The sequence below is a fragment of the Mirounga angustirostris genome, unplaced genomic scaffold (genome assembly GCF_029215605.1).
Source record: "Mirounga angustirostris isolate CCGP_5_RB_7025 unplaced genomic scaffold, mMirAng1.0.hap1 SCAF_11, whole genome shotgun sequence".
Classification (NCBI taxonomy): Eukaryota; Metazoa; Chordata; class Mammalia; order Carnivora; family Phocidae; genus Mirounga; species Mirounga angustirostris.
In genome coordinates this window covers 86705954-86721109 of record NW_026991719.1, presented here as the reverse complement: position 1 = coordinate 86721109, position 15156 = coordinate 86705954, and the positions used below count along the sequence as shown (strand labels likewise).

Genomic DNA, 15156 nt, shown 5'->3' with positions numbered 1-15156 from the left:
GTCAAAAAAAAAAAAAAAGTTGAAAACCTGAGTTATCCTAGAAGGATGGTCAAATAAATTATGGTTCATCCATACCAGGGAATGTTATAGTTTTTAAAATTAAAATTTTTTTTTCTATAATCAAAGAGTGTAGGTGTAATAGCACAAAAACTAGAAAATACAAATAAGAAAAATAAGAAACAAATTTATAGTTCCAGACCTGGAGATATCTTGGAATACGTCATTTCAAGTGTTTTTCATTGTGTGTGTATATGCATGCATATGTATTATGTATGCGTGAATATATATATGCATATATATACTTGTTTTTCCAATAAAAGAGATATCACGTTACACATGTAACTTCTTGTTTCTTTCATTCCTTCATGAATATTTTCCACATCAATAAATATTCATCTACAAACATGGCCTTTAAGATCTGCATATAGTATTCCTTTTCATGCGTACTCCATAACTTAACCAATCCCGTATTAGGGGGCATGTAAGTGCATTCCAATGTTTTCTTTTATAAACAGCCTCCCTGTACACTCGCAAAGCTTTTAAGATGATTTCCCAATTGCCTTCCAGAACGTTCTGGGTGCTTCTGGAGGCACTGGAGCCAGCATAATCAAAATGCTTTCCCATCACGCGAGCCTGCTATCTTTGCAGATAGCAAAACTGTAGTCTTTCGAACTTGTAAGACTTGTCTTATCCTGCCCGTTAGTCATGCAGCCTAACTGGGACTCCGTTCCAGAAATCCCTACACCCTCTCCCTCCTCTTGCTTCACTCCCGCCCCTCCCCACGCGCCCGCCCCCTCCCTCCCCCCCGCGCTTTCCCGCTCGGCGGCCGGGCCTATGGCAAACGCCAAGAATTAATTAGGGGCGGGGATCAAGGAGCGGCTGTCAGGAGGTCGCCATATTTCTGTACGGCCCTGAGGCCGCCCCGGCAGGCAGTCGGTGGGTCGGGAGAGGTGCTGACAGGGCGGGGCCGCCGCTCGGCTCTGCCGGCCTCACCCCTCCCGCCCGGGACAGGTGGCTGGAGCGCGCCCCGCCCCCGCCAGCTGCGGGTGGGAGCGAGGGAGGGCCAGCCCCGGACGGCCGCCGCCAGCTGCGAGGGAGAGGGAGAGAGGGCCAGTCCGGGACGGCCGGGCGAGGAGTCCGGCGGCAGCAAACGAGTATCGTGGCGGCCAAAAAAATGCTCCTGTACCGAGGGGCCCCCGCGGGCCCTGGCGCGCCGGCAAGCGGGCTGGCCCGGCCGGGCGGCGGCCCACAGGCCTTCGGGATCCGCCTGAGCACGGTAGGTCGGGGGCCCGAGGGGGCGGACGCGAGCGCGCGGGCCCCGGGGCTGCGGGGGGCGCGCGGGGAGGGCCCGGCGGGCCGAGGCCTCACGCGGGACGGGACCTTCTCTCGCCCCCAGATGAGCCCCCGCTACCTACAGAGCAACTCCAGCAGCCACACGCGACCCTTCAGTGCCATCGCGGAGCTGCTAGGTGAGTGGCGAGGGCGGGCTTGGCCGCGATCGCCGGAGGCAGTGGTGCCAACGTGGTGCCGCGGACGCGAGAGGAATGCGCGGAGCCGCGCGGGGCGGGCCGGGGCTGGGGTGGGGGCGTCGGGACCGGCCCGGCTCCGCAGGCGGAGGAGGGGGCGGCTCTCCGGCCAGGGGGACGAGGTCCCGCGGATAAAGCTGAGGAAACAAGGTGTGTCCAAAGAGTTCGGACGCCCGTGTGGCTTTTCTCTCTGGATCGTGATGTTCCGGGCACTTTAGGATAGCTTAGTTAATAATCAAAAGGAGATGCATAAAAATATCGGGCCCCGAGGCAGCTGGGCACCGCAGGGACTGGCGGCCGACGGAGGGCGCCAAGCTAGCAGAGGGGCATCGTGGAGGACCCGGCAGGGTCCCGAGGAAAGGTCTGGAAAACGGACTTCTTTAACTTTTGGGACCAGAGAGTCTGGGAATGATGGGACATCTTTTAAGAGATGACACGAGTGCATTTGGCTCCCTGCGACTGCGGAGGGCTGGGTCCGTGGTCCACGAGCGCCCTCACACCGCTGGAATGAATACTGAGCCCTTAACCTCTCGCTCCACCGATGTTTGCTTTTAAAGCGTTTTCAGTTGATCCCTTGAAGCCAAGTACACCAGCTTTTGCAGTAGTGTGCTAAATACTGTGTGGAAAGCAAAGAAGAAAGGCATTCCCGGACAAAATGCAGCACACAGAGCACATTGTAAATGTTTCAGACATGGAAAGAAGGGAGAGACGGTTATGGGACGAGGTAGCACCGAACAAAATCTTGAAAAGTGGTTTGCAAGCTCGCCAGATGAGCCCCAGCCCCTACTGAAGCAATTGCTGTGGCCATTCAGTGTGAGTTACCTTGAGCAAGAAGTCAGCAGGCAGCAGGAGGGTCAGGAGAGTTACTGGGAAGGGTGATAGAGAACTTCGATGATTAATTTCACCATCACAAGAATGCTTACGTTGTGTATGACTGTTCTTTTGAAGGTGCAAGAAAAAAAAGTGACTTCGACACACTTTAAATCCTAGAGGACAAGGACTGTATCTTTAAGGGTTTGCACCATGCTTTGAGCGAAACTTTGCTGGGTGGAACCAGACCTCTGTGTGTGTAACTCTCAAAAAAAAAAAAAGGAAAAAGAGAAAAGTAACAATTTACTTACGGGGAAATGGGAGACGGAGGTGTGTTATTCCCTCACAGCTGTGCTGTGCAAAACAACGTATACCGATGCTGTGCTGTGTACTGAACTTTAGAGGTGACTTGAAGAGTGTGTTCTGTTTGTAATTTTCAATATACTATATTATTTTTGTCCCGAGCATTAAATTAAGGAACCTAAACCTGGCCCAAGATGTCTCCTATGAGTGCAAGTGTGTATGTGTATTAATTTACATAGACACACATGCCTGCACACATGCATAGGGAAACACAGATTTTAAAACCAAATCACAGCTATTTGTGGTAATATTAACAGTAGGAAGAAAAGGAGAGCAGAGGGTTAACTGGTAACCCAAAGCTTTAGGTTTTCCCTCAATTTTTTTCTCCTCCCCTTATGCATTAATTTTCTAGTGAATCATTCATTCAGTGAATATTTATGGAGCATTCACTGCGGGCAAGGCCACCATGGTAGGAACAAAAATGAATACAACATAGATTCACTTTTCTAGTAGGGGGAGAGAAAACTTGTACAGAAGGTTTATGCATTGTATAACAGCAAAATGGAAAGTGATATATCAGCGAAGATCTACGGATCGAGTGCTGCGGGAGTTCAGAAGAAGGAGGGATGACTTCCAGCTTACCAGGAAGAGGAGAGTTAGGAAAGGCTTTGTAGAGGAGGTGACATTTGAGCTGAGATTTGAAGGATTGGGACATGTGGATACGGGTGTGGGGAGGGGAGGGCATTCCAGGCAAAAGAAACAACTGCATGAACAAAGGCATGAAGAATACTGAGTCGCTGAGTTTCATTAGAGCGTGGAGTTTACAAATAGTTACAACTATAAGTCCTTCGATTATAAAGCTCCGGCACATTTTTAACTTTACCCTTTGAGGTATTATATGGCATTATTATAATTAATATTATTATATGTCATTATTCTCATCCTGCAGATCAAGATCCGGAGGCTCAAAGAATTTAACTGACTCTTCCAAGGTTACATGTCTAGTAAGTGGCAGGTCCAGGACTCAAGCGCGGGTCTTTTTACTCCCAAGTACCACGTAGGTCATGAGGTTAGAAAGGCGGCCCGGGACCGGGATGTGACTGGGAGGCCCAGGTATTTGGCCTTTTAGTCTGAAGCTTTCTGAGCAGGGGAAAGTCCTGATCATAGCTGGGCTTCAGGAGAGTTAATCTTGCAGCAGTGTAAAAGATGGATTGGAAAAGCGAGAGAGCCGTGACTTTGAAAGACTGGTTGGGAGGTTAACGTGATAATCCAGATGAGAGGGAATAAATTCTGTAAACTGAGAAAGTGACAGGGAGAATAGAAAAAGCTAGATGTGAGAGAGCTTAGGGATGCATAGGGTAAGAGAGAGTGAGGGATAAAAAATGATTTTCCAATTTCAAACTTGTGGTCATTTGAATGCTGGCTCTGTGTGTGGGTGGCCGGGGGGGAACAGGGGAAGAATAGGCTTGTGTTGGAAGGTGATGACCTTAATTTTAGACAAGAATGCTTTTAGGTACATGCAGGATGTCTGTAGGGCAGCAGCTTGGCCCTGGCGGCCTTGGAGGAATCCACACAGGCTGTCCTCCTGGAACAGGAGAGGATGGGAGGCTTGTAAAGTGCCACCTGGAAGCTACCTCCCACTTGCCATCCTGTCTGTCCAGGGAGGCTGTCACGGGACAGTTTTCTCATTGCAGCCCAGGTTCTGATGAGCTCTGAGGCTTCATTCAGTTAGAGTGCTTTTGTAGGAGACCAGGGGTCAGGTGGACCAAGTCAAGGGTAAGATAGATTCCCTGGGATCTGGTTTCTCATGTTCTTGCCTAAGTGGGGGGTGGGGAGGCAGAGATAGGGTCCTCCCCCTCCAGGTAGCGTGGGCCAAGATAGGAGAGAGAAGACTCCTTGGGATCTGGTAGCACGTGGGATTGTATGGGCCAGGTTAGGGGGATAAAGACATTCCAGGATCTGGTATGCAGGTCAGGCCTCCGTGGTGGGGTGGGGGGAGAGGAGCGGGGTGGGGGAGAGGAGCAGGGGTTCTCAAGGGTTCTCCCCCTGTCCTACCTGTCTGCAGGCTGGGCGGGCTGGGATAGCATGTGTTACGAGTTGATACATTTTTGGAAGGTTAAGCAGCAAGAGAGAGGATCAAAACCAGCCACCAGATTGGGGCCTTATTATTATACGTTCATTTGTTGAGGCTGAGGGAAAGGCCACTTCAAACTGAAAATAAGTGTAAAGCTGGGCTTGCTACTGCCCGCTGCTGTCTTGCTGTCTTGCTCCATGCTGCTGGAGCTGACCCTGGCCACTGGGGCGCCCCCCTGACTCCAGCTGCTTCTGGCAGCTACCTTGTAACTCCCGGAGTGCCTGTGTTAAAACCCTCCGGTATGTTTCCGTAAAAAAAAAAAAAAAAAAAAAAAAAGCATCTAATAATGTTTGGGCAAAATTTGCAGTAAACAGGAAAGAAAGAAAAGTGATTTTGTGAGCTGATTCATTGACTACGCTGTTACATACACTTAGAATTGGGATGGATATGTGTTATGTGCTTGAGTTGTCAATGTTCATAAAATGTTAGACTTCCTCCTGTGTTCAAAGTTTTCAAAACAGAAATGATGCCCTGGCCATTGACACAGTAAAGGTGTTAGTCTCAATGGCCCTGGCTTTCTGCCAGCAAGAGTGACTGATAAGTCCTAAAACAATTCAGGGCCTGCTTGCCAAGTGGTTTCTTGAAACAATGTAGGCAGCTTCACAGTGCTGAATCCTTTTGTCAGTTCCAGAAAAAAAAACTGCCTCTCACACAAAGTAAAACACTGTATTTCTGATAAAGCCTTTATTGCACGTCAAACTTACAGTTCCTGCCAAAAGTTGGCCCACTTGATTTTCCACATGACACAAGGCTTTGGCCCCACCTAGTCCTTAAAGATCGACCCTACCAGACCTCTTAATTCCCTTCTGGGGCTCTTGGTGATGGCTTACTACTGTTCAGATTTTTCGGCTTACAGTTGGTAATGGTTTTATCAATGGACACGGGCAACACCACTCTGGCCCTTGAAATCGATCCGTATCTTGTTTTCATTGCGGGACATTCCACACATCCAAGTGGTTGTAACCGAAACTGTTGATTATATTTTGAATATGAGTAATATTTCTCTTGCTTGTAAGGGATGTTCCCAGCGGAGAACTGCCATGATTTGGACAGTGGTGGCAGGACAAGTACACACCTGGCGTGCTCTCAGCCCAGCCCTGTGGTATCCGTGAGGTGGAAGGCTGCCAGGGGAAGGGAAAGGGGGTGGAAGGCAAGGTCTCTGGCTTGATTAAAGAGCTAGTAGGGACAGGAGCGCTTAGGGAACCCATCAGACACATGGTAAACCTGCCCTCCCACTCAGGCCAGCAAGTCCTGATGAGACTGTTGCAGTCCGTGTATCCGTGACTGACAGTCGTGTGACCTGGGGTCTGGGGCATGAAGATGTGGCTACTAGACATTGCCCCCCGACTAGGGGGGTTGTGGACTTTGCGCAGATGTTAGAATGTGGTTCTGTCTGGTGCCTTCAGAGTCTTAAATGATGAGCCCATTTTGAAGACGGGACTCAGGAGGAATCGTGGAACTTTACCTACAGTTTTTTCTTTTTCTGCTTTAATTCTGCCTTCTCTATTTAATGAGGGTGGGACAGCTTCACCTGTAAGACTATGACAGAGTACTTAAGCCGAATCCCTCCCCCTCTGTAAGCATGCTTCTTAGCATTCACTGGGATCCGGGCGGGCAATTAAATGTTTTGGTTTGAACTGCTAACTCTTTCAGTGCCTCTTAGGCCGCAAACAGGGGTGGTGATGTAAAAAAAAAAAAAAAAAAAAAAAAAAATTAGAAAAGTAGAAAATGAAATGTTCACGGATGCCCTGTAATGTGTGCAGTATGCACCGAAATTGCAGATTCAACTTTTCTCCATAGCCACCCTCTACTGTATGTGTTCATGAGCAGCAAAGTGCTAAAAGACAAGAAAGAAGTAATAAGATGAAAATGGAGCCAAATGCTTTGTGTAGAGGAGTTATTTTCCCCACAGACCCTGAAATGTGAAGGGAGAAAGGCAGACTGCAGTTTGTTATTATATGCAATCTAGAAATCAGCTTCATAACCCCATCTGCAGTTGTCATCTATTGTTCCCAATAACCCAGTAAGCGCACTACCATCAAAGCTCCCTGCCCACCTTTGGGGACATCCACTTGAAGGGAATAAAAGCTAGTTTCTGTGTCTTGGGGCACTGAACTAGAGATTTTACTGAAATACGAGAAAAAGGGATCTAATATCACAGATTTCTACCTTTTGCAGATAATGCTGTAGATCCAGATGTATCCGCCAGGACCGTCTTTATAGATGTTGAGGAGGTCAAGAATAAATCTTGTTTGACCTTTACTGATGATGGATGTGGGATGACACCTCATAAACTACACCGAATGCTCAGGTAAAAGTGTCTTCATTCTTTTCCTCTTGTCTTGAGTTCATGAACTCTACTTAGGGCTTCATAATTTTCTTTAATATTTTCCTTTCCCTTTATTCATTCAGCAAATATTTATTGAGCATATATTATGTGCCAGGGCACTGGTGATGCAATAGACACTATTCTTGCCCTCATAGAACTTATGGTTTAGTTGGCAATTCAGACAGTGAAGCAGCAATTATAATAAAAAATGGTAAGCATGCTAGAAAAGCATAAGATGCAATGGGGACCAGCAGGGGAACCAAATCTGATCCAGGAAGTCAGACAAAGCCTCTTAGAGGAAGTGATATTTAAACCGAGATCTGAGGGTGAGTAGTAGAATTTAACAAGGTAAAGGAGCAGGGGGCAAGGGTTGAGGGTTCAGGCAGAGAATAGCAAGCGTAAAGATCTGCAGGCCTTCGCTGGCCTGAGACCTCCTCCAGATTATATTAGCCTGAACTCACTCTTAGATCCGAAGTATTGCAGTTGGGATGATTTGTGGGTTAGGACCATGAATATACCTGGGTATAACCAAGCCCCATGAACGATGAATAGAAGGCATTCATACACATAATCTTTGAAAGGTTTCACAATAGAATGGCAAAATTAGGGAATTTTCTCTTCTAACTGCTGAAGCTAGTGATAGAGATTTCTGTTGCCACTCTCAGTTCATTTAATTACTTTGAAAGGTTTGTAGTTGAGAATGTAAGTTTGTACTTGATTATCTCCACGTATCACTCAGTAAAAGATGAGTGTTTCCTCAACTGCTTCCTTTCCTCTTCTTTTTTTAGCAGGTGAGGTTAATTACTCTCCATGTGGCTTCCTGAACTAGTGTGTGAAGCATGAGTAACAATGGAAGAGGGGTTCTGTGGAGGAGGGAGAGGACTCTGAACTATAAAAATGGAAAAACGTTCATTTGGTTGTAGTTCTCTTTAAACTTATTCTAATTCTATAGCCCTGTTTACAGGGAAATCCCTTTGATCCATCAAAGAAAAGAAATGAAATTTGGGCATTAACCAATTAAATTGCATTGTTTTACCACTCGGCAGTCTGTGTACCTTGTGTCTCAGACCCTCATAATTAGAGGAATGTTCAAGGAAAGCTTCTGGAAGTGAGAGAAAGATGTGGCCAGTATGTTGGTGAAGGTATGGAGTTGGCCCTATCTTTTAATTTATAGCATTACTTTTAGCTCCTCAAGTTAGTATTTTATATTAAGAAATACAATTTTAGATGGGATGGAACCAAAACATTGATATGTCTAATTATGTATTCATGTTTCCCCTAAAATCACTTATTTCATGTATGTATTCATTTTTTCCCCTAAAATCACTTATTTCTTTAGTAATTCCTTCCAACCACATTTCGTCCCAGTGACATGGGTGTCAGATAGTGGGCCCAGCAAATCTTAGTGCCTTCCATTTTGTCTGTGGAACCTCATCTATGAAAGTCGGTGCTTATAGTTACAAGGCAAGAGACAAGAGGGGGATGGTTTCAAAATAATCACAACCATTTTTGTTCCAGATTCATTCAACAAATTTTTACTGAGCACCTATGTGGAAGTCACTGAAGATAAAGTGGTGAACCAGATAGACGTCCTTGCTCTCAAGGGGCTGATGGTTTAGTGAGAAGGATAGAAAAGAACTGACTAGTAATACAACTAAATAGGTTATCTCACCTAGTGGTAAGTGCTATGAAGGAAGACTACAGTTTCTATGAGAGTATATAGTGGAAGGATCTAACCTAGTCTAGGGAGTCAAAAAAAGATCCCCTGAAAACGTGGCACTTGAACTGAAATATGAAGAATGAGTATCATCTGTTCATAATTTTGTTCCCTCCCCAAGGAATAAAACAGCAAAACAGGCAGAAACTTATTTAGCCATAGCATTTTTTGGCATTATCATACCAAATATCTTTCCCACTAATTTGAGCTGGGCAATTGTTCTTCATATGAAAAACTAATTTTAGAGAATTTTTTAATGAGTCTTGGGTTAATGTATAGTATATGTACCAGATTTTTTTTTAAAGATTTTATTTATTTGAGAGAAAGAGTGAGAGAGAGAGAGAGCACAAGAGGGGGGAGCAGGAGAGGGAGAAGCAGACTCCCCGCTGAGCAGGGAGCCTGATGCGGGACTCGATCCAGGGACTCCAGGATCATGACCTGAGCGGAAGGCAGTCACTTAACCAACTGAGCCACCCAGGTGCCCGTATATGTACCAGATTTTATTTGTGGTCCTATCTTAAACTTGAATGAGCTAGAAAGTCCCATTTATTTAAAAGTTCATTTAATCCAATCCTAACTCCTGGCCATGGATTCCATTTACCACAATTTTGTTATAAATAATTGAACTTTAGAGGAGGTAGCTTTGAAAATTATTAAGTATGTTCATTTTTCTGGATTTGGTTAGGGACATATTACTTTTGTATAATAATAGAGGTAATTATGCAAAATGTTTAAGCCCACTGAAATTCTGCTTCACCAGTAACATTCGTAATAATCCTATCCACATTTTCCAACTCTTCTTGCTACTCTTCCTATTTCCAGGCTAATAGAATAGTTATCTAATTGCAGCAAGTTTCTCCCATAAATACAAAATCCCAATGAAAATCAAATTAAGAAGGAAAAGCCTATCATTAAATTCCTTTAAAGTCCACAATGAATTCTCTTTAGCTTCTGGGGCTGGTGTGAAGCAGCTAGTCGAGATGTCCAGCTAGCTGTCGTTCTCTGCAAGGTAGAAAACCTCTTCCAAAGGTCAAGGATTAAAAAGAGCCACAGATCCCTGGATTAAAGGTATTTGCCACCTCTGCTCAGAAGTGCATTTCCTAGTAGGTCTGTTCTTCTGAAACAGCCAGAGAATAACTGTGCTTAGCAGTGTTCCATTGTTTTTTTTTTTTTTAAAGATTTTATTTATTTATTTGAGACAGAGAGAATGAGAGAGAGAGAGCACATGAGAGGGGGGAGGGTCAGAGGCAGAAGCAGGCTCCCTGCTGAGCAGGGAACCCGATGCGGGACTCGATCCAGGGACTCCAGGATCATGACCTGAGCCAAAGGCAGTCGCTTAACCAACTGAGCCACCCAGGCGCCCGTTCCATTGTTTTATATTCCATATTACGTTACCAGTATATCTAGGAAACAGCACTGCCTGCCCTCGTGTGTCCACGGATTCGCTGAGGTGTGTTTCATTGGTCAGGGTCCCAATTTAAATTGATCTCCTTGGATTCTAGAATCTTGACATTTTAAGGAACTTGGGAGTGAGCTGCTATCTCCCTGCATTCCACTCAGAGAGCTGGTATTCAGCCCCCCTGTCCCCCCTGGTGTGTAAACACTGCTGTCTCTTACACGAAAGGATAGAAGAGGACTTAACTTAGGGAAGCTGCCTGTCCAAGCCAAGAGATCTCTGGAAAATTAGTGAGCTCTACCAAGCTATGTAAAATGCAGCCCTACAATTCTGTTCTTCATTGTGAGGGCTTTTATACTCGGTAGTTATTTGATCGGGGTCTGGCATCCGTTCCACAATTTTCCGTTAAATAGAATACCTAGCACAGGAATGTAGATGGAATAAAAGAACACATGGGATGGGTTAAGTGGAACCTAACAACAACAACAACAACAACAACAAAATCCAGTGCTTCCGGCTCCTCTCTTCTCATTTTTCTTATCCTTTTCCATGTCTGGTTCTGGCTCTGAGCGATTACTTAGCTTCTCAACCTAATGTAGTCATTGGGTCTCTCCAGACTAAGTAACAGCATGGGGATTTATACTTACAAAGGGAAAAGGGAGTGGTGTTAGATGGCGGAAGAGTCAGGAATGGCTGGGAAATTAAGGGAATTGAATAGATTCTCCCTATTTTCACCACTTTCCCTTACCCACAGAATTGAAGCTTGTGGGGCACTAGAGATGGTTTGAGTCCAAATAACCATATAGATTCATTTCGTGTGATAGGTAAGAATAGTATTTATGAGGAGCCCTGAGTTTTAGGTACAGCATTCGATCTGAAGTAGAGGTAGAAGAGAGCCCAGGACAGTTCTCCGAATGACTTCTAGAGTTAGTTTAAAATTAAGGTTTAAATGCTACTTTATAATTTAAAATATACTGTACAGACAGTATATAATTTAATCCTCCTAACGACTCCCATCTTTTCTAGGCATTTCTTACACAAGAGGATTAGGAATGCCTGAATTTCACCAGCTTCTATAAGTTTATTTCCCGGATTACTGAGGCCCATAGACGGCAGAAACTCAATGATCTTTTGGTATTTTCCAAGGAACTGCTGCCCTAGAAATTACCTTTTACTGTGGTTAGATTTATCTGTTGGATATACGAAGCTCCTAGGAAGTGTCTAGAAGGACATAATGGTTTTATTGTGTGACACTTTGAAATAGAAAATTACAAGCTGGTCCCTCTTTCTTAGGGAGTAAGCACAAGCCACAGCCTTCAGGAAGTAGAAACCAGGCACCTCAGCCCTGTTCCAAAGAGTAAGAGCCAAGGCCAAGCCGCTCAGCCGTGGCAGATAGAGTGTCTCTTTTATTGATACTGGAGAAGCATCTAATCTGTAATCCTTCCTTAGACTGTAAACCATGAAGGCAAGAATCGTGTCTTTTCTTTTACTATTAACATTTGCGTCTCCGGCGCTTAGTACAATGCACAGCACATAGTAGGGACTCGGTAAATATTGATTGAATGAATGATAGCGTACGACATTGTACACTCTGTCTGGAGAGAAGCGGTCCTTAAAATTAGTTTTATTTGTGGTGAGAGAAGACCTGTGAGGAAGCCAATCACTGTTTTCTGGATTTTGTATCTTTCATTTTTTTTGGTTCTGTTATTCTGTTGTGTGTTTGAATGGGGAATCTAAGCGAGGGAAAGGCCCTGGCGGCACAGATTGTCGAGGTGACGCAGTGAAAGGTCCCTAATAAAACGAGAGAGACCTCATACTGCAGCTGCCTGCCGATATTCAGCGAGGGACATACCTATTTTTATCCCTTGGCCACATTCCAGTGAACTGTCCCAGCAGATGGAGCAGAGGTTAAGAATTGGAAGGGTTATCCTCTGGGGGGAGGGTTGAAATTGTTGAGATGTATAACCTCTGGCTTTTCAGGTTTCTAGAGGGTGATCTAGATCTCGTTCTTCTGACCAGCGCCGCTCCGCTATGGGTTCCTTTTGTGACCCGCGCTCGGGCGCACTCTGAGCTAACCACCCTCTTCACCCTGCCCTAACCTCGCCATTAGCAGTCAGAGCCATTGCATCTCGACAGGAAGGGCAGCTGCCCACGGCCTCCTGCAGTTCTCCCTGTTAGTCAGCGGGAAGAGGCCATCTTGACGTTCACCAGGTGCGACTCTCTGGTGGCGGAGGTGTCTGTGTGCACACACCAGCCACGCAGGAGAATCCGGGCCGTCACCTCAGGGTAATTTCCTGTGGTTCTCACGTAATGGTTTTGCCCCGAGGTACCGAAAGGAAGAAAGAAGGAGTGACTTTTTATAAGTGTGTTTCATTCGTAAGCCATTCTGCCTGTCTTAGGATGCTTTTTACCTTTCTGGTTTCTTTTTTTTTTTTTCCTGATTTCTTTTTTCTTGTGTAATTACAGCTTTGGCTTTACAGATAAAGTAATAAAGAAGAGCCAGTGTCCCATCGGGGTCTTTGGTAATGGTTTCAAGTCAGGCTCCATGCGGCTAGGAAAGGACGCTCTTGTCTTCACCAAGAATGGGGGTACTCTCACTGTTGGACTCCTATCACAGACCTATCTGGAATGTGTCCAGGCCCAGGCAGTTATTGTACCAATTGTTCCATTCAACCAGCAAAACAATATCCTTTCTGGAAGTAGCAGATGTTGGTTAAAAATTAGTCTGATCTGACTATTATGATAGAAAGCTCTTGTCTTTAGCTCAAATCTAGCTATCAAAAGTTTTCATATTTAAAGAGGTATTCAAGTGTCGTAAATTTACCTGGAATTTCACTGTATGAAATACTTTAAAAAATAAATGTACCATTGACAGAAGCTTAGAAATGTTTTTTAGTGTATTGAATCAGCTTATCTTGATAGCCGAATGGCGCGTTTCCCTATACCTAAGACAAGCTGTGATTTCTGTTAGATGACAGATTGTCTTGACCCAAGCAGCACAGCAATAAAGTTTGAACTCATTGCTTCCAAAGAGGCTAAAAATTCAGCCTTTGATCTGTTTCTTAAATAGCCTTTGTTTACACTGTATCTTTGAAGCTGTAGTCTGCAGGGGTAATCGATTTTGGTGTTTTGTCTCTACGACCTTTCTCCCTTTTCCCCCTTTCCGGAAATTTCTTCTATAGCAATAATGCCCATGCTTCCGACTGTATGTCTATATTTTGTCTAAACATGCAACCCAAAAGGCAGATCTTCCTAATTTGACAGCATCCTTTTAAGATATTAATTTTTCTTTGACTGTATTTGGTTTTACAAAAAATGATTATTACTGAGGATTCCTTGCCCAGCCTAGAAGCCATCTTGAACTATTCAATTTTCAACAGTGAAAATGACCTGCTCTCCCAGTTTGATGCCATCCCAGGCAAAAAAGGCACTCGGGTTCTCATTTGGAACATCCGCAGGTATAGTATCTCAAGGGTGATAGAGTCAAGTAAGCAAAGGTAGTATGATGAAGGACATTTTCAGAAATCTCTTCAGAAAAGCAGAGGGGATCAATTTTGATACATATTTGTGTCTTTGCATAGCTTTCCTTAACTCTCTTGGAACCACAGCTCCCGTTTGAGAAAGTGGTTCTTACTGGTAAAATGTGGAGCTTGATAAAGTGGAGCTTGATAAAGTGGAGCAGTGGAGATAAAGTGTATCCTGAGGCTGTTGCCACAAACAATCAAGACAGTTCAACATTATTCTAAGATCTTCAGAATCCATTTTGAATATCTTATATTCATGGACATTGTTTTGAGAGAGGATAATGATAGTTATTTTACATATTTGACAATGGCAATGAAGTATGAAAAAGACAAATTAGAATAACAAAGCACAGCATGATCTTTAAAAATAAGGACCTCTTGTGCTTTCAGAGTAGCTGGATTAGAAGTATGAAAATCCTTGAAGCATGTAAATTTGAACTATGATGAGGCTGGCTTCACATCATGCGTTGAGAGCTAATAAAACCATCTAGAAATACTCTAGGATATGTCATCATTTGTTTAATCTTGTCGTGTCAAGTGGAATACATTTAACAGTGTCCACAAGAATCTAGAGACCTTTTATATAAAATAGAGGGGATACGGGTATCTTTAGTAGAACAGGGTATCAGATGTATTCATTCTTCTTTTCCTCCTTAGGTGAAGTATTTTGCCTCATTTCTTAGCTGGGTAAAACTATATAAAAACTATGCTGGTTTATACAGAGTACTTTCAGTTAAAAAGAAGAACATAAGGAGGTTTTTTTTTTTTTTTTTTTTTTTAAATACACATTAGTAATTTAGATCCTCCTGTGTCCTACTGAGAAAAATCTCAAGTAATGTAATTTATATTATAAAGGATCATTTTCCTGTGGTGTTTCCAGTGATTTAAACATATTAGACCTTTTTCTTTGTACATTGTTTTTCAGTTACATGGTATTAGGCGTTATGTGAATAAAAGATTCCACGGTCAAAAAACTGTGGGAAAAGCTGGCTTGAACAAAATTTACCATGTTGCTTTATTGCAGGACTTCTCAGAGGCTTTCATATGCTAATGTCATTTCAATCTGCATTGAAAATGTTTAAGAGAGCAATATAGTATGTGGTATTTCCCAATTAAAAAAAAAAAAGTTTCTCCAGACCCCTTTTTCTTGAATGGTGAATGGTGAGGGGCAGGGAGGACAGGGAACCTCCTCAGAGTATGTGTGAGAGTGGGGTGAGGTAGCAAGTATCTGAAATATGCTGGAAAATTCAGAATATACTATTATAGTGAGGTGGGCTTCATACAGACCATAGTGGCTCTGGTCCAGCCCTGAGGAAGGAGCTACATTTTCAACACAGCAGCTCTGAGCTTGTGGAGCCTGAAGTGTGGGGGAGATGCTACTAGAGCTTGAGGTGGCCCTGAGGGCCAGCAGTTGTTT

General features: G+C 44.2%; 1 protein-coding gene across 6 annotated transcripts in view; it reads left to right on the top strand.

Annotated features, from left to right (window-relative positions):
- Window positions 1-877: 877 nt before the first annotated feature.
- Window positions 878-15156, top strand: part of MORC4 (MORC family CW-type zinc finger 4) — a 55398-nt gene continuing 41119 nt past the window's right edge. Inside the window, exons 1-5 of one of the 6 annotated variants that reach the window (XM_064574449.1) lie at window positions 878-1276; window positions 1397-1469; window positions 6952-7084; window positions 12682-12900; window positions 13527-13673. In XM_064574449.1, the coding sequence (XP_064430519.1) occupies window positions 1175-1276; window positions 1397-1469; window positions 6952-7084; window positions 12682-12900; window positions 13527-13673 (674 nt within the window). In that variant the 5' untranslated portion in view covers window positions 878-1174. Of the gene's footprint in view, window positions 1277-1396; window positions 1470-3588; window positions 3644-6951; window positions 7085-12681; window positions 12901-13526; window positions 13674-15156 lie in introns of those variants that run through there. The other 5 variants (XM_054508815.2, XM_054508807.2, XM_054508817.2 and 2 more) reach the window with 5 other exon arrangements.